This window comes from Oncorhynchus nerka, linkage group LG15, assembly GCF_034236695.1.
Source record: "Oncorhynchus nerka isolate Pitt River linkage group LG15, Oner_Uvic_2.0, whole genome shotgun sequence".
Taxonomy (NCBI): domain Eukaryota; kingdom Metazoa; phylum Chordata; class Actinopteri; order Salmoniformes; family Salmonidae; genus Oncorhynchus; species Oncorhynchus nerka.
In genome coordinates, this window is record NC_088410.1 from 22,959,643 (window position 1) to 22,979,796 (window position 20,154).

Genomic DNA, 20,154 nt, shown 5'->3' on the forward strand with positions numbered 1-20,154 from the left:
CTCTCTCTCTCTCTCTCTCTCTCCCCCATCAGGATATAGTAGACTGGTTCAACTCTATAAGGGCCATCCAGCTCCACTATCTAAAGGTGGCCTTCCCAGGGGCTAATGATGTGGAGGTGAGTACACACACACACACACACACGGACGCATACAAGTACACATACAATAGCACTCTGCATTTAATCATATTTTTCAGCTGATGCCCAAATTGACCCGCAACTTTCTGAAGGAGGGCTATATGGAGAAAACAGGACCCAGGGTAAGTTTAAACACCCATGCGCGCGAGAACACACACTCACACGTTTATTTTACTATCATTGTGGGGACCAAACAATTGATTCCCATTCAATATCCTATTTATCTAACCTCTCCTCTTTGGTATGTGGTATTATATTAGGATCCCCATTGGCTGTAGCGAAAGTAGCAGCTTCTCTTCCTGGGGTCCAACACAGAACATGAAACATTACATAATACAGAACATTAATAGACCAGAACAGCTCAAGGACAGAACTACATGAATTTAAAAAGGCAAACGTAGCCTTCATATCAATACATACAAACTATCTTGGTCAAATAGGGGAGAGGTGATGTGAGGTGATGCTTTATCTGTTTTTTAAAGGTTTGCTGTTCACTTGAGCATTATGATATGGAATGGAGTTCCATGCAATAATGTCTCTATATAATACCGTACGCTTTCTTGAATTTGTTCTGGATTTGGAGACTGTGAAAAGACCCCTGGTGGCATGTCTGGTGGGGTAAGTGTGTGTGTTAGAGCTGTGTGTAAGTTGACTATTTATTGTATTTATTTTTTATTTCACCTTCATTTAACCAGGTAGGCTAGTTGAGAACAAGTTCTCATTTACAACTGCGACCTAGCCAAGATAAAGCATAGCATTGTGAACAGACAACACAGAGTTACACATGGAGTAAACAATTAACAAGTCAATAACACAGTAGAAAAAAAGAGAGTCTATATACATTGTGTGCAAAAGGCATGAGGAGGTAGGCGAATAATTACAATTTTGCAGATTAACACTGGAGTGATAAATGATCAGATGGTCATGTACAGGTAGAGATACTGGTGTGCAAAAGAGCAGAAAAGTAAATAAATATAAACAGTATGGGTTGAGGTAGGTAAATTGGGTGGGCTATTTACCGATAGACTATGTACAGCTGCAGCGATCGTTTAGCTGCTCAGATAGCAGATGTTTGAAGTTGGTGAGGGAGATAAAAGTCTCCAACTTCAGCAATTTTTGCAATTCGCTCCAATCACAGGCAGCAGAGAACTGGAACGAAAGGCGGCCAAATGAGGTGTTGGCTTTAGGGATGATCAGTGAGATACACCTGCTGGAGCGCGTGCTACGGGTGGGTGTTGCCATCGTGACCAGTGAACTGAGATAAGGCGGAGCTTTACCTAGCATGGACTTGTAGATGATCTGGAGCCAGTGGGTCTGGCGACGAATATGTAGCGAGGGCCAGCCGACTAGAGCATACAGGTCGCAGTGGTGGGTGGTATAAGGTGCTTTAGTAACAAAACGGATGGCACTGTGATAAACTGCATCCAGTTTTCTGAGTAGAGTATTGGAAGCTATTTTGTAGATGACATCGCCGAAGTCGAGGATCGGTAGGATAGTCAGTTTTACTAGGGCAAGTTTGGCGGCGTGAGTGAAGGAGGCTTTGTTGCGGAATAGAAAGCCGACTCTAGATTTTAGATTGGAGATGTTTGATATGAGTCTGGAAGGAGAGTTTACAGTCTAGCCAGACACCTAGGTACTTATAGATGTCTACATATTCTAGGTCGGAACCATCCAGGGTGGTGATGCTAGTCGGGCGTGCGGGTGCATGTAGCGAACGGTTGAAAAGCATGCATTTGGTTTTACTAGCGTTTAAGAGCAGTTGGAGGCCACGGAAGGAGTGTTGTATGGCGTTGAAGCTCGTTTGGAGGTTAGATAGCACAGTGTCCAAGGAAGGGCCGGAAGTATACAGAATGGTGTCGTTGGGGTAGAGGTGGATCAGGGAATCGCCCGCAGCAAGAGCAACATCATTGATATATACAGAGAAAAGAGTCAGCCCGAGAATTGAACCCTGTGGCACCCTCATAGAGACTGCCAGAGGACCGGACAACATGCCCTCCGATTTGACACACTGAACTCTGTCTGCAAAGTAGTTGGTGAACCAGGCATGGCAGTCATTAGAAAAACCGAGGCTACTGAGTCTGCCGATAAGAATATGGTGATTGACAGAGTCGATAGCCTTGGCCAGGTCGATGAAGACGGATGCACAGTACTGTCTTTTATCGATAGCGGTTATGATATTGTTTAGTACCTTGAGCGTGGCTGAGGTGCACCCGTGACCGGCTCGGAAACCAGATTGCACAGCGGAGAAGATACGGTGGTCAGTGACCTGTTTGTTGACTTGGCTTTCGAAGACCTTAGATAGGCAGGGCAGGATGGCTATAGGTCTGTAACAGTTTGGGTCTAGGGTGTCTCCCCCTTTGAAGAGGGGGATGACTGCGGCAGCTTTCCAATCCTTGGGGATCTCAGACGATATGAAAGAGAGGTTGAACAGGCTGGTAATAGGGGTTGCGACAATGGCGGCGGATAGTTTCAGAAATAGAGGGTCCAGATTGTCAAGCCCAGCTGATTTGTACGGGTCCAGGTTTTGCAGCTCTTTCAGAACATCTGCTATCTGGATTTGGGTAAAGGAGAACCTGGAGAGGCTTGGGCGAGTAGCTGCGGGGGGGGGGGCGGAGTTGTTGGCCGAAGTTGGAGTAGCCAGGAGGAAGGCATGGCCAGCTGTTGAGAAATGCTTGTTGAAGTTTTTGATAATCATGGATTTATTGGTGGTGACCGTGTTACCTAGCCTCAGTGCAGTGGGCAGCTGGGAGGAGGTGCTCTTGTTCTCCATGGACTTTACAGTGTCCCAGAACTTTTGGAGTTAGAGCTACAGGATGCAAATTTCTGCCTGAAGAAGTTGGCCTTGGCTTTCCTGACTGACTGCGTGTATTGGTTCCTGACTTCCCTGAACAGTTGCATATCGCGGGGACTATTCGATGCTATTGCAGTCCGCCACAGGATGTGTTTGTGCTGGTCGAGGGCAGTCAGGTCTGGAGTGAACCAAGGGCTGTATCTGTTCTTAGTTCTGCATTTTCTGAACGGAGCATGCTTATCTAAAATGGTGAGGAAGTTACTTTTAAAGAATTACCAGGCATCCTCAACTGACGGGATGGGGTCAATATCCTTCCAGGATACCCAGGCCAGGTCGATTAGAAAGGCCTGCAGAAGTGTTTTAGGGAGCGTTTGACAGTGATGAGGGGTGGTCGTTTGACTGCGGATCTGTAGCGCATACAGGCAATGAGGCAGTGATCGCTGAGATCTTGGTTGAAGACAGCGGAGGTGTATTTGGAGGGCCAGTTGGTCAGGATGACGTCTATGAGGGTGCCCTTGTTTACAGATTTATGGTTGTACCTGGTGGGTTCCTTGATGATTTGTGTGAGATTGAGGACATCTATCTTAGATTGTAGGACTGCTGGGGTGTTAAGCATATCCCAGTTTAGGTCACCTAACAGAACAAACTCTGAAGCTAGATGGGGGGCGATCAATTCACAAATGGTGTCCAGGGCACAGCTGGGAGCTGAGGGGGGTCGGTAGCAGGCGGCAAATAATTTGGGATTTTCAACACATTAATGATTCTTACAAAAAGAAGAAGTGATGCAGTCAGTCTCTCCTCAACTCTTAGCCAAGAGAGACTGGCCTGCATAGTATTTATATCAGCCCTCTGATTATAATGAAGAGCAAGACGTGCCGCTCTGTTCTAGGTCAGCTGCAGCTTAACTCGGTCTTTCCTTGCAGAACTCGACCACAAGACTGGACAATAATCAAGATAAGACAAAACTAGAGCCTGCAGGACTTGCTTTTTGGAATGTGGTGTCAAAAAGCAGAGCATCTCTTTATTAAGGACAGACCTCTCCCCATCTTAACAACTATTATCTATATGTTTTGACCATGACCAACATCCACACAATTTAGTCTCCTCAACTTGTTCAACATCCACACCCTTCATTACCAGATTAATCTGAGGTCTAGAACTTAGGGAAGGATTTGTACCAAATACAACACTCTTAATTTTAGAGATGTTCAGGACCAATTTATTACTGGCCACCCATTCCAAAACAGACTGCAACTCTTTGTTAAGGGATTCAGTGACTTAATTAGCTGTGGTTGCTGATGTGTATATGGTTGAATTATCAGAATACATGGACACACATGTTTTTTTTAATGCCAGTGGCAGGTCATAGCTAAAAATAGAAAAGAGTAGAGGGCCTAGAGAGCTGCCCTGCGGTACACCACACTTTACATGTTTGACATTAGAGAAGCTTCCATTAAAGAAAACCCTTTGAGTTCTATTAGATAGATAGCTCTGAATCCACAATAAGGCAGAGGTTGTAAAGCCATAACATATACGTTTTCTCAACAACAGGTTATGGTCAATAATATCAAAGGCTGCACTGAAATCTAACAGTACATCTCCCATAATCTCCTTATTATCAATTTCTTTCAACCAATCATCAGTCATTTGTGTCAGTGCAGTACATGTTGAGTGTCCTACTCTATAAGCATGCTGAAAGTCTGTTGTTCATTTGTTTACAGAGAAATAGCATTGTATTTGGTCAAACACAATTTTTTCCAACAGTTTGCTAAGAGCTGGCAGCAAGCTGATAGGTCTGCTGTTAGAACCAGTAAAGGCTGCTTTACCACTCTTGGGTAGCGGAATTACTTTGGCTTCCCTCCAGGCCCGAGGACAAAGACTTTCCTCTAGGCTCAGATTAAAGATATGACAGATAGGATTGGCTATAGAGTCAGCTATAGAGTCAGCTACCATCCACAGTAGCTTTCCATCTAAGTTGTCAATGCCAGGAGGTTTGTCATTTTTGATCATTAGCAATAATTTTCCCACCTCTCCCACACTAACTTTACACAATTCAAACTTGCAATGCTTTTCTTTCATTATTTGTTGTTTTTATGCATGAATACGATGTCTCTCCGTTCGTTGTTGGAATTTCCTGCCTAAGTTTGCCCACTTTGCCAATAATCATTAAAATAATTGCCAACATCAAATGGTTTTGTGATGAATAAGCCATCTGATTCAATAAAAGGTGGAGTGGAATTTGTCTTTCTGCCCATAATTTCATTTAAAGTACTCAAGTTGTTTTCCTTCATTCTTTATATAATTGATCTTGGCTTCATAATACAGTTTGTTATTTTTGTTGTTGAGTTTAGTCACATAATTTATCTATTTGCAGTAAGTCAGCCAGTCAGATGTGCAGCCAGACTTATTAGCCACTCCTTTTCCCATCTCTTTCAACCATGCAGTTTTCATTTCCTCATCAATCCATGGAGCCTTAACAGTTACAACAGTCAGTTTCTTAACTTCTTGCGTTGAGCCATCCCGGATCCGGTATCGTGACTACAGCCTCAAGCTCATTACCATAATGCAACGTTAACTATTCATGAAAATCGCAAATGAAATGAAATTAATCTATTTGCTCTCAAGCTTAGCCTTTTGTTAACAACACTGTCATCTCAGATTTTCAAAATATGCTTCTCAACCATTGCAAAACAAGCATTTGTGTAACAGTATTGATAGCTAACGTAGCATTTAGCGTAGCATTTAGCGTTAGCATTCAGCAGGCAACATTTACACAAAAAAACAGAAAAGCATTCAAATAAAATAATTTACCTTTGAAGAACTTCAGATGTTTTCAATGAGGAGACTCTCAGATAGCAAATGTTCAGTTTTTCCTGAAGGATTATTTGTTTAGGACAAATCACTCCGTTTTCTGTGTCACGTTTAGCTACGAAAAAAACCTGTATCAGGATTGTGTAAATCTATCCGCAAGCTCATTAGCATAACACAACGTTAACTATTCATGAAAATCGCAAATGAAATGAAATTAATCTATTTGCTCTCAAGCTTAGCCTTTTGTTAACAACACTGTCATCTCATATTTTCAAAATATGCTTCTCAACCATTGCAAAACAAGCATTTGTGTAACAGTATTGATGGCTCTGGATAAGAGCGTCTGCTAAATGACTTAAATGTAAATGTAAATGCTAACGTACCATTTAGCATTAGCATTCAGCATGCAACATTTTCCACAAAAACCATAAAAGCATTCAAATAAAATAATTTACCTTTGAAGAACTTCAGATGTTTTCAGTGAGGAGACTCTGTTAGATAGCAAATGTTCCGTTTTTACAAAAAATATTATTTGTGTCGACTAATCGTTCCGTTTTGTTCATCACGTTTGGGTAAGGAAAAAAATAATAATAAGTCATTAAAACGCGAACTTTTTTCCAAATTAACTCCATAATATCGACAGAAACATGGCATACCGATGTTTAGAATCAATCCTCAAGGTGTTTTTCACATATCTATCGACGATAACTGCCACGATGGATTTTTACTTTCTCTTCTGAAGAAATGGAACGCGCATGGATCTACAGATTACGCACACAGGACACCGGGCGGGACACCAGGTAAATGTAGTCTCTTATGGTCAATCTTCCAACGATATGCCTACAAACACGTCACAATGCTGCAGACACCTCGGGGAATAGACAGAAACTGCAGGCTCATTCCTGGCGCATTCACAGCCATATAAGGAGACATTGGAACACAGCGCCTTCAGAATCTGGGGCATTTCCTGTATGAAACTTCATCTTGGTTTCGCCTGTTGCATTAGTTCTGGGGCACGCACAGATAATATCTTTGCAGTTTTGGAGACGTCAGAGTTTTGTCTTTCCAAGGCTGTCAATTCCATGCATAGTCGAGCATCTTTTCGTGACAAAATATTGCGCTTAAAACGGGCACGTCTTTTTATCCAATAATGACACAGCGCCCCCATAGGTTCAAGAGGTTAACAGGTGCATGTTTATCAAAAATTGGAAGAAGCAATTTCATATATTCATCAAGTGCAGCGTCTGGATGCTCCTTGTTAATCTCAACAGACCAACAAATATTTTTAACATCATCCACATAAGAGAAATCTTTTTGTATGATCTCTTATCCACAATTTGTTCCTGTAGTGTTTGTAAACACCCTGGTAGGTTGATTGATAAGCGAACAGCTTGAGGAAAACCAATCAATATTCAGGTCCCCAAGAAAGTAGACCTGTCTGTTTATATCACATACACTATTAAGCATTTCACACATATTATTTAGATACTGACTGTTAGCACTTGGTGGCCTATAAAAACACCCCAAAATAATAGGCTTTACATGAGGCAGATGAACCTGCAACCACAACACTTCAATAACACTTGACATATGATCTTCTCTAAGCATTACAGCGATATGGCTCTGAATATATACAGCAACACCTCCCCATAAGCATTCCTGTCTCTTCTATAGATGCTATATCCTTGTATTGCTACTGCTGTATCATCAAATTAATGGCTCATATATTAATATTATCTGATATTAGTAAGTTATTGATTTTGTGAACCTTATTTCTAAGGCTACATTTATTAATATGTGCTATTTTCAGTCCTTTCCTGGGTATCTTCTCAGAGATAGACATAATATGGAAAAGATCAAACAAATGAATCAATCATTAATCAATTGGTGTGTGTGCGCTGCGGGGTTGAGGCTACGAACCCATAGGCTTGGTTCTCTCATCCCTTCCAGGCTTCTGGGAGGGAGGGTGGATAATGAGCCTGTCATAGGGAGGGTGGATAATGAGCCTGTCATATGGAGGGTGGATAATGAGCATGTCATAGGGAGGGTGGATAATGAGCCTGTCATAGGGAGGGTGGATAATGAGCCTGTCATACGGAGGGTGGATAATGAGCCTGTCATATGGAGGGTGGATAATGAGCCTGTCATAGGGAGGGTGGATAATGAGCCTGTCATAGGGAGGGTGGATAATGAGCCTGTCATAGGGCGGGTGGATAATGAGCCTGTCATACGGAGGGTGGATAATGAGCCTGTCATAGGGAGGGTGGATAATGAGCATGTCATAGGGAGGGTGGATAATGAGCCTGTCATAGGGCGGGTGGATAATGAGCCTGTCATAGGGCGGGTGGATAATGAGCCTGTCATAGGGAGGGTGGATAGTGAGCCTGTCATAGGGAGGGTGGATAATGAGCCTGTCATAGGGAGGGTGGATAATGAGCCTGTCATATGGAGGGTGGATAATGAGCCTGTCATACGGAGGGTGGATAATGAGCCTGTCATATGGAGGGTGGATAATGAGCCTGTCATAGGGAGGTTGGATAATGAGCCTGTCATAGGGAGGGTGGATAATGAGCCTGTCATAGGGAGGGTGGATAGTGAGCCTGTCATAGGGAGGGTGGATAATGAGCCTGTCATAGGGAGGGTGGATAATGAGCATGTCATAGGGAGGTGGATAATGAGCATGTCATAGGGAGGGTGGATAATGAGCCTGTCATACGGAGGGTGGATAATGAGCATGTCATATGGAGGGTGGATAATGAGCCTGTCATAGGGAGGTGGATAATGAGCCTGTCATAGGGAGGGTGGATAATGAGCCTGTCATAGGGCGGGTGGATAATGAGCCTGTCATACGGAGGGTGGATAATGAGCCTGTCATAGGGAGGGTGGATAATGAGCATGTCATAGGGAGGGTGGATAATGAGCCTGTCATAGGGCGGGTGGATAATGAGCCTGTCATAGGGCGGGTGGATAATGAGCCTGTCATAGGGAGGGTGGATAGTGAGCCTGTCATAGGGAGGGTGGATAATGAGCCTGTCATAGGGAGGGTGGATAATGAGCCTGTCATAGGGAGGGTGGATAATGAGCCTGTCATAGGGAGGGTGGATAATGAGCCTGTCATAGGGAGGGTGGATAATGAGCCTGTCATAGGGAGGGTGGATAATGAGCCTGTCATAAGGAGGGTGGATAATGAGCCTGTCATAGGGAGGGTGGATAGTGAGCCTGTCATAGGGAGGGTGGATAATGAGCCTGTCATAGGGAGGGTGGATAGTGAGAATGTCATAGCGGATATAAGACATGTCTCAACGTGCTCTGGCAGCTTTCATGGCTGGGATCAGTTCTCTCCCCTTCTGACGCACAGCTTCAGGATGGTCCTCATTGAGGAAAATATATGTTCCTCTCTAGTTCTTGGCTCTTTCCAGGACAGCTACCTTGTCCTTGAACCTCAGGAACTTGACCACTATCGGTCTGGGCCTGTCACCTGGGCCGGTGGTGGATTTTACAGTCCTGTGGGAGCGCTCCACCTCAATCTTCCTGTGGTCCATCTTCATTTTCTCAGAGTTCATTTTCCTCACGTTGTCCTCAGACACCGTCCAGGTCTCATGTGGATATTCTGCAATTCTGTCCACAACCAGGTTGTTCCGCCTTGATTGTCCCTTGAGGCAGTCTGATTTATTCGTCATTGTTATCATGGATTCACACACAGAACTGATGTCCTCTCTCAATGACTTACAGATTGCTGTCATCTGCCATTTTCCTGTTTAAACTCATCGAGCTGAGACCCTGGGAGAACTACAAACTGTTTTCAGGTCCTGGACCTCTCTGGTCAGGTCGTCCATTATTTTATTCATTGAATTTGGACAAAACACTTGAAGCTATTTTCTTGTTCTTTGTAACAACTGCTTGTAGAAGTATTTTTGTTTGTTTAACGGTCTTCCAGCCGGCTTTGGTCTTTGTCATGGTAGCTAGCATGGAGCCCTCTCCTGTACTCCCTGTTCACCCACGACTGTGTGGCCACGCACGCCCTCCAACTCAATCATCAAGTTTGCGGACGACACAACAGTGGTAGGCTTGATTACATTTACATTTAAGTCATTTAGCAGACGCTCTTATCCAGAGCGACTTACAAATTGGTGCATTCACCTTATGACATCCAGTGGAACAGTAGTGCATCTAAATCTTTTAAGGGGGGTGAGAGGATTACTTTATCCTATCCTAGGTATTCCTTAAAGAGGTGGGGTTTCAGGTGTCTCCGGAAGGTGGTGATTGACTCCGCTGTCCTGGCGTCGTGAGGGAGTTTGTTCCACCATTGGGGGGCCAGAGCAGCGAACAGTTTTGACTGGGCTGAGCGGGAACTGTACTTCCTCAGTGGTAGGGAGGCGAGCAGGCCAGAGGTGGATGAACGCAGTGCCCTTGTTTGGGTGTAGGGCCTGATCAGAGCCTGGAGGTACTGAGGTGCCGTTCCCCTCACAGCTCCGTAGGCAAGCACCATGGTCTTGTAGCGGATGCGAGCTTCAACTGGAAGCCAGTGGAGAGAGCGGAGGAGCGGGGTGACGTGAGAACACTTGGGAAGGTTGAACACCAGACGGGCTGCGGCGTTCTGGATGAGTTGTAGGGGTTTAATGGCACAGGCAGGGAGCCCAGCCAACAGCGAGTTGCAGTAATCCAGACGGGAGATGACAAGTGCCTGGATTAGGACCTGCGCCGCTTCCTGTGTGAGGCAGGGTCGTACTCTGCGGATGTTGTAGAGCATGAACCTACAGGAACGGGCCACCGCCTTGATGTTAGTTGAGAACGACAGGGTGTTGTCCAGGATCACGCCAAGGTTCTTAGCGCTCTGGGAGGAGGACACAATGGAGTTGTCAACCGTGATGGCGAGATCATGGAACGGGCAGTCCTTCCCCGGGAGGAAGAGCAGCTCCGTCTTGCCGAGGTTCAGCTTGAGGTGGTGATCCGTCATCCACACTGATATGTCTGCCAGACATGCAGAGATGCGATTCGCCACCTGGTCATCAGAAGGGGAAAGGAGAAGATTAATTGTGTGTCGTCTGCATAGCAATGATAGGAGAGACCATGTGAGGTTATGACAGAGCCAAGTGACTTGGTGTATAGCGAGAATAGGAGAGGGCCTAGAACAGAGCCCTGGGGACACCAGTGGTGAGAGCACGTGGTGTGGAGACGGATTCTCGCCACGCCACCTGGTAGGAGCGACCTGTCAGGTAGGACGCAATCCAAGCGTGGGCTGCGCCGGAGATGCCCAACTCGGAGAGGGTGGAGAGGAGGATCTGATGGTTCACAGTATCGAAGGCAGCCGATAGGTCTAGAAGGATGAGATCAGAGGAGAGAGAGTTAGCTTTAGCAGTGCGGAGCGCCTCCGTGATACAGAGAAGAGCAGTCTCAGTTGAATGACTAGTCTTGAAACCTGACTGATATGGATCAAGAAGGTCATTCTGAGAGAGATAGGGGGAGAGCTGGCCAAGGACGGCACGTTCAAGAGTTTTGGAGAGAAAAGAAAGAAGGGATACTGGTCTGTAGTTGTTGACATCGGAGGGATCGAGTGTAGGTTTTTTCAGAAGGGGTGCAACTCTCGCTCTCTTGAAGACGGAAGGGACGTAGCCAGCGGTCAGGGATGAGTTGATGAGCGAGGTGAGGTAAGGAGAAGGTCTCCGGAAATGGTCTGGAGAAGAGAGGAGGGGATAGGGTCAAGCGGGCAGGTTGTTGGGCGGCCGGCCGTCACAAGACGCGAGATTTCATCTGGAGAGAGAGGGAGAAAGAGGTCAGAGCACAGGGTAGGGCAGTATGAGCAGAACCAGCGGTGTCGTTTGACTTAGCAAACGAGGATCGGATGTCGTCGACCTTCTTTTCAAAATGGTTGACGAAGTCATCTGCAGAGAGGGAGGAGTGGGGGAGGGGGAGGAGGATTCAGGAGGGAGGAGAAGGTGGCAAAGAGCTTCCTAGGGTTAGAGGCAGATGCTTGGAATTTAGAGTGGTAGAAAGTGGCTTTAGCAGCAGAGAGAAAGAGGAAAATGTAGAGAGGAGGGAGTGAAAGGATGCCAGGTCCGCAGGGAGGCGAGTTTTCCTCCATTTCCGCTCGGCTGCCCGGAGCCCTGTTCTGTGAGCTCGCAATGAGTCGTCGAGCCACGGAGCGGGAGGGGAGGACCGAGCCGGCCTGGAGGATTGGGGACATAGAGAGTCAAAGGATGCAGAAAGGGAGGAGAGGAGGGTTGAGGAGGCAGAATCAGGAGATAGGTTGGAGAAGGTTTGAGCAGAGGGAAGAGATGATAGGATGGAAGAGGAGAGAGTAGCGGGGGAGAGAGAGCGAAGGTTGGGACGGCGCGATACCATCCGAGTAGGAGCAGTGTGGAATTGTTGGATGAGAGCGAGAGGGAAAAGGATACAAAAAAGGATACAAGGTAGTGGTCGGAGATTACCAACAACGACGAGACGACCTACAGGGAGGAGGTGAGGGCCCTCGGAGTGTGGTGTCAGGAAAATAACCTCACACTCAACGTCAACAAAACTAAGGAGATGATTGTGGACTTCAGGAAACAGCAGAGGGAACACCCCTATCCACATCGATGGAACAGTAGTGGAGAGGGTAGCAAGTTTAAGTTCCTCGGCATACACATCACAGACAAACTGAATTGGTCCACTCACACAGACAGCGTCGTGAAGAAGGCGCAGCAGCGCCTCTTCAACCTCAGGAGGCTGAAGAAATTCGGCTTGTCACCAAAAGCACTCACAAACTTCTACAGATGCACAATTGAGAGCATCCTGGCGGGCTGTATCACCGCCTGAGTACGGCAACTGCTCCGCCCTCAACTGTAAGGCTCTCCAGAGGGTAGTGAGGTCTGCACAACGCATCACCGGGGCAAACTACCTGCCCTCCAGGACACCTACACCACCCGATGTTACAGGAAGGCCATAAAGATCATCAAGGACATCAACCACCCGAGCCACTGCCTGTTCACCCCGCTATCATCCAGAAGGCGAGGTCAGTACAGGTGCATCAAAGCTGGGACCGAGAGACTGAAAAACAGCTTCTATCTCAAGGCCATCAGACTGTTAAACAGCCACCACTAACATTGAGTGGCTGCTGCCAACACACTGACATTGACACTGACCCAACTCCAGCCACTTTAATAATGGGAATTGATGGGAAATGATGTAAATATATCACTAGCCACTTTAAACAATGCTACCTTATATAATGTTACTTACCCTACATTATTCATTTCATATGCATACGTATATACTGTACTCTATATCATCGACTGCATCCTTATGTAATACATGTATCACTAGCCACTTTAACTATGCCACTTTGTTTACTTTGTCTACATACTCATCTCATATGTGTATACTGTACTCGATACCATCTACTGTATGCTGCCCTGTACCATCACTCATTCATATATCCTTATGTACATATTCTTTATCCCCTTACACTGTGTATAAGACAGTAGTTTTGGTATTGTTAGTTAGATTACTTGTTGGTTATTACTGCATTGTCGGAACTAGAAGCACAAGCATTTCGCTACACTCACATTAACATCTGCTAACCATGTGTATGTGACAAATACAATTTGATTTGATTTGATAGCAACATATGTTAGGCTGTTAATCCGTACAGTTCCAGACAGGACAGGTCACAGGGAAGATTGAACACAACAAACGGCTTTTTCCAGTCCCACAGGACTGGACAATCTGTTGTTGGAAAACAGGAAAACAGCTCCCACAGGACTGGAAAAGGGCTCTCGACAGCCACAAACCTGGGACAATCCTCAGTCCCAACCACAATGGCTAACTGCATAGCGGGCTGCTTTCAAGCCCTCAAGAATTCCCGCTAGCTTGATAGGCAGCTAGCTAGCAGCTAGGTTAGCTGCTACGCCAAATAGCTCCTCAGACCCGGCCTTGGTTTGCAGGATCACTGGACAGAGAGTAGCAGTCCCAGCAACTGATGCCAAGGATTCATACTAAAAAGTTAGCTAGCTACTAAGAAACTTTCAAATACACTTTCAAAACAATAATATTTTCAAAACATCAAACAGAGCTCTCCCTCGTTCCTGCTTCAACAGGTAATGTTCAACAGGAAGTGACGACCCCTTAACCTAACCTTAACACCTAACTCCTAAACCTAACCCCTAATTCTGTCCCTAACCCTAATTGTAACCCTAAATCTAACCCCTAAGCCTAAAACAGCCTTTTTCCTTGTGGGGACCGGCAAAATGTCCCACTGCTCCAGGTTTTCCTTGTGGGGACTGGTGAAATGTCCCCACTGGTCCAGGTTTTCCTTGTGGGGACTGGTGAAATGTCCCACTGCTCCAGGTTTTCCTTGTGGGGACTGGTGAAATGTCCCACTGGTCCAGGTTTTCCTTGTGGGGACTGGTGAAATGTTCCCTCTGGTCCAGGTTTTCCTTGTGGGGACCGGCGAAATGTTCCACTGGTCCAGGTTTTCCTTGTGGGGACTGGTGAAATGTCCCCACTGGTCCAGGTTTTCCTTGTGGGGACTGGTGAAATGTCCCACTGGTCCAGGTTTTCCTTGTGGGGACTGGTGAAATGTTCCCTCTGGTCCAGGTTTTCCTTGTGGGGACCGGCGAAATGTTCCACTGGTCCAGGTTTTCCTTGTGGGGACTGGTGAAATGTCCCCACTGGTCCAGGTTTTCCTTGTGGGGACTGGTGAAATGTCCCACTGGTCCAGGTTTTCCTTGTGGCGACTGGTGAAATGTCCCCACTGGTCCAGGTTTTCCTTGTGGGGACTGGTGAAATGTTCCCTCTGGTCCAGGTTTTCCTTGTGGGGACTGGTGAAATGTCCCCACTGGTCCAGGTTTTCCTTGTGGGGACTGGTGAAATGTCCCCACTGGTCCAGGTTTTCCTTGTGGGGACTGGTGAAATGTCCCCACTGGTCCAGGTTTTCCTTGTGGGGACTGGTGAAATGTTCCCTCTGGTCCAGGTTTTCCTTGTGGGGACTGGTGAAATGTTCCCACTGGTCCAGGTTTTCCTTGTGGGGACTGGTGAAATGTTCCCACTGGTCCAGGTTTTCCTTGTGGGGACTGGTGAAATGTCCCCACTGGTCCAGGTTTTCCTTGTGGGGACTGGTGAAATGTTCCCACTGGTCCAGGTTTTCCTTGTGGGGACTGGTGAAATGTTCCCACTGGTCCAGGTTTTCCTTGTGGGGACTGGTGAAATGTCCCCACTGGTCCAGGTTTTCCTTGTGGGGACTGGTGAAATGTTCCACTGGTCCAGGTTTTCCTTGTGGGGACTGGTGAAATGTCCCCACTGGTCCAGGTTTTCCTTGTGGGGACTGGTGAAATGTTCCCACTGGTCCAGGTTTTCCTTGTGGGGACTGGTGAAATGTCCCCACTGGTCCAGGTTTTCCTTGTGGGGACTGGTGAAATGTTCCCACTGGTCCAGGTTTTCCTTGTGGGGACTGGTGAAATGTTCCCACTGGTCCAGGTTTTCCTTGTGGGGACTGGTGAAATGTCCCCACTGGTCCAGGTTTTCCTTGTGGGGACTGGTGAAATGTTCCACTGGTCCAGGTTTTCCTTGTGGGGACTGGTGAAATGTCCCCACTGGTCCAGGTTTTCCTTGTGGGGACTGGGGAAATGTCCCCACTGGTCCAGGTTTTCCTTGTGGGGACTGGTGAAATGTCCCCACTGGTCCAGGTTTTCCTTTGAGGACTTCTGGTCCCCACAAGGATAGTAAAACCACAAACACACACTGTCCTGTAAATGAGTAGATCAAGGACTTCTGGTCCCCACAATCATAGTAAAACCAAACACACACTGTGCTGTAAATGAGTAGATCAAGGACTTCTGGTCCCCACAAGGATAGTAAAACCAAAAACACACTGTCCTGTAAATGGGTGATTCTTTAGCAGTCAAGTTCAAGGACCTTGATAACAAGACATTCCTCCACACCCTTAAACCATGCAATCCACCTTCAACTCATTCTATTAGTTTCCCCCGTTGTATTTCAACCTGCTGTTACATTCACCTGACTCTCTGTATTGTCTTTCTATCTGGTTTCATTAAATAACATTTATTTAACCTTTATTTAACCAGGAAAAAGCCCATTGAGACCCAGGCTCTTTTTCAAGCGAGACCTGGCCAAGAAGGCAGCAACAATCAATACATTACAGAATGAAAACATACAACAATACAATAACATGATCCTGCCTATAAAAAGCATTTACACTCCTCCGTAACAGAGTCTCCCATCAATATTTCAAATTCATTCAGTGGCACTAACATATCTAGATGAAGCATGGATTGTAGACTAGAGTTCTAGCTCTGGTAAAGGTCATGATGTTCTGTCAGAAAGATAGTTCCTAAACCAATTTACTGCCCCTTCACTGAGACCAATGTTTCTGAGTCTAGCTAGCAACAATTAATGGTCAACTGAATCAAATGCCTTTGATAAATCCACAAACAGAGCAGCACAGTGTTGCTTTTTACCAAGTGCATTAATGATGTCATTTTCCACTGCCATAGCTGTAGTTGTGTTGCTGTGTCCTGGTCTAAAGCCAGACTGAACCCCGCTCAGTATGTTCTTATCAATGAAGATGTGTTTTAACTGTGAGTTCACTGGGGATTCATAGACTTTGGCCAGGAGAGGGAGTTTGGAGACAGGATGATAGTTATTAGCCTCTGAGGGATCTCCACCCTTTAGCAGTGGGAGGACATAAGCTGATTGCCAAATGCTGGGTATGGAATCTGTCAAGAGACTCAAGTTGAAAATGTGAGCCACAAGTTCAGTGATAATACCAGCTGCTATCTTTAAGAGGTAGGGGCCCAGGTTGTCTGGACCTGCAGACATTTTAGTGTCTATTGCCTTTTGGTGCTTTAAAGACATCAGTATAAGAAATGGGCTCAAGTTAAAATGGTTCACATAAGGGCCTATATCAACACTGATCTGATTAGCTTCCAGAACTTGGTAGGGTTGTTTAGGTTCTCTGTGACTGCATTTAAATAGTCATCTGATCTGATTAGCTTCCAGAACTTGGTAGGGTTGTTTAGGTTCTCTGTGACTGACTGCATTTAAATAGTCATCTGTCATCATCTGATTAGCTTCCAGAACTTGGTAGGGTTGTTTAGGTTCTCTGTGACTGCATTTAAATAGTCATCTGATCTGATTAGCTTCCAGAACTTGGTAGGGTTGTTTAGGTTCTCTGTGACTGCATTTAAATAGTCATCTGATCTGATTTGCTTCCAGAACTTGGTAGGGTTGTTTAGGTTCTCTGTGACTGCATTTAAATAGTCATCTGATCTGATTAGCTTCCAGAACTTGGTAGGGTTGTTTAGGTTCTCTGTGACTGCATTTAAATAGTCATCTGATCTGATTAGCTTCCAGAACTTGGTAGGGTTGTTTAGGTTCTCTGTGACTGCATTTAAATAGTCATCTGATCTGATTAGCTTCCAGAACTTGGTAGGGTTGTTTAGGTTCTCTGTACAGATGTAAGTATGTACCAGTTCAAATCTCCTAAAATAATGAATTCAGAGTCATTTAACTTGTGCAGGACATCAGAAAGAGAGTTAAGAGTGTCTCCCGATGCCGAGGGTTCGTGACTGCTTTAAATAGTCAGCAGCCGAAGGCGGTGCTTTAAATAGTCATCTGCAGCCAAGGGCGGTCTGTTTAGCAGCCGAACTTGGTAGACGTTTTGTCAGCAGCCGAGGACGTTTTGTGCATTTAGCAGCCGAGGGCGGTGCTTTAAATAGTCAGCCGAGGGCCGTCTGTTTAGCAGCCGAGGGCTGTCTGTAGCAGCCTGTGAGGGCTGTCTGCAGAACTTGGTAGAGAGGTTCTCTGGTCTGTCAGCAGCTTCAGAACTTGGCGGTGCTTTAAAAATAGTCATCTGATCTGATTAGCAGAACTTGAGGGTTCCTGTGACTGCATTTTTAAATAGTCATCTGCTGATTAGCTTCAGAGGGCCGTCTGTAGTAGCTGAGGGTTGTTTGGTCTGTAGCAGCTGAGAGCGGTCTGTAGCAGCCGAGGGGTAGGTCTGTAGCAGCCGAGGGGGTTGTTTAGGTTCCGTCTGTAGTCAGCCGAGGGCCGTCTGCATTTAAATAGCAGCTTCCAGAGGGCGGTTCTCTGTGACTGCAGCATCTGAGAGCTTGGTAGGGTTGTTTAGGTTCTCTGTGACTGCATTTAAATAGTCAGCTGATTAGCTTCAGAGGGCTCTGTGACTGCATTTAAATAGTCATCTGATCTGATTTGCTGAACTTGGTAGGGCGGACTGCATTTAAATGATCATCTGAGATTAGCTTCAAACCGAGGGTTGTTTACGTGACTCTTTTAAATAGTCATCTGATCTGATTAGCTTCCAGCCGAGGGCTCTGTGACTCTGTGATTAGCGGCCTGTGACTGGGATCTGATTAGCTTCAGAACTTGGTAGGGTTGTTTAGGTTCTCTGTGACTGCATTTAAATAGTCATCTGAGGGTTTACTGCATTTAAATAGTTCTCTGGTCTGTAAATAGCAGCTTCAGAACTTGGTAGAGAGGTTCTGTGACTGCATTTAAATAGCCTGAGGGCGGTCTCTGTGAGGGTTGTTTAGGTTCTCTGCATTTAAATAGCCTGAGGCTTGGTAGGGTTGTTTAGGTTCTGTGACTGCAGCATTTGAGGCTTCCAGAACGGTCTCTGTGAGAAAATAGCATCTGAGGGCGGTCTGTAGCAGCTGACCCAGTCAGTATTTGTAGTGATGTGGCCCAAGAGAGTTCTTATAAGTTACCTGAAAACCTGGACTGTCCTTCCACTGATTCTACATTTCTCCACAGGGGCTTATCACAATTTCATACAAAAATAGCAATTCAAAAATGTTTGGTTTTGAACACTACTCATCAAAGTTTAGAATTAACGGGGTTTGGCTTTGAGTTTGTGGTCAAACAATTGCAAGACTAAATTAACCCATGGAGATATTCAGAGTCAATACTAAGACTAAATAACATGGAGATATTCAGGGTTAAACTAAGACTAAATAACATGGAGATATTCAGGTTAAACTAAGACTAAATAACATGGAGATACTCAGAGTTAAACTAAGACTAAATAACATGGAGATATTCAGGGTTAAACTAAGACTCTGTAGCAAATAACATGGAGATATTCAGAGTCAAACTAAGACTAAATAACATGGAGATATTCAGAGTTAAACTAAGACTAAATAACATGGAGATATTCAGAGTTTGGAGTCAGCGGCCGGCGGTCTGTAAATGAGAGCGGTCTAAGACTAAATAACATGGAGATATTCAGAGTCAAACTAAGACTAAATAACATGGAGATATTCAGAGTCAAACTAAGACTAAATAACATGGAGATCATTCAGAGTCAAACTAAGACTAAATAACAGTGTAAGATATGTAACTGCAGTCAAACTAAGACTAAATAACATGGAGATATTCAGACTCAAACTAAGACTAAATAACATGGAGATATTCAGAGTCAAACTAAGACTAAATAACATGGAGATATTCAGAGTTAAACTAAGACTAAATAACATGGAGATATTCAGAGTCAAACTAAGACTAAATAACATGGAGATATTCAGAGTCAAACTAAGACTAAATAACATGGAGATATTCAGAGTCAAACTAAGACTAAATAACATGGAGATATTCAGAGTCAAACTAAGGCTAAATAACATGGAGATATTCAGAGTCAAACTAAGACTAAATAACATAGAGATATTCAGAGTTAAACTAACCTGTCGGTTGCTCTATTTCTCCATTTCAAAATGTCTCCATCGACTCTGTTTGATTGACTAAATAGCTGAATCATTCAGTGTAAGCTAAATAACATGGAGATATTCAAGTCCTGCCAGGGAGCAGAACATGAACACAAACACACAGACACACATTTCACACTCACGACTCTGTTTGATTGACACTCACTGTGTGCACATACACACACAGACACACACACACAGACACACACACACGCACAGACACACACAGACACACACACACACACGCACAGACACACACACACACGCACAGACACACACACACAGACACACACGCACAGACACACTGACACATACACACACGCACAGACACACACGCACAGACACACACACACATAGACACACCGACACATACACACACACACACAGACACACCGACACATACACACACCGCACAGACACATACACACACACAGACACACCGACACATACACACACACAGACACACCGACACATACACACACACACACACACACTATGTTTAATCACTGTGTGCAGAGGCCTCCCAGGGACTAGAGGGAATAAAGGGCTGGTACACTGATAAACTTAATCACTTAGGAGAGATACACAGACACACACACGCACACACAGACACACACACACACACTGTGTTTAATCTGTCACTGTCAGGTTACCACATGAAAGAGTTTTCTAACCTGCTGCGTTTGACTCATTCTACAAT

At 45.3% G+C, this 20,154-nt stretch overlaps 1 protein-coding gene across 1 annotated transcript in view; it reads left to right on the forward strand.

Annotated features, from left to right (window-relative positions):
- The window catches only part of zgc:92360 (uncharacterized protein LOC436988 homolog), a 50,435-nt gene that overhangs the window by 25,994 nt on the left and 4,287 nt on the right, over positions 1-20,154 (forward strand). Inside the window, exons 7-8 of the mRNA XM_065001306.1 lie at positions 33-116; positions 197-259. Coding sequence (XP_064857378.1) covers positions 33-116; positions 197-259 — 147 coding nt within the window. The remainder of the gene's footprint in view (positions 1-32; positions 117-196; positions 260-20,154) is intronic.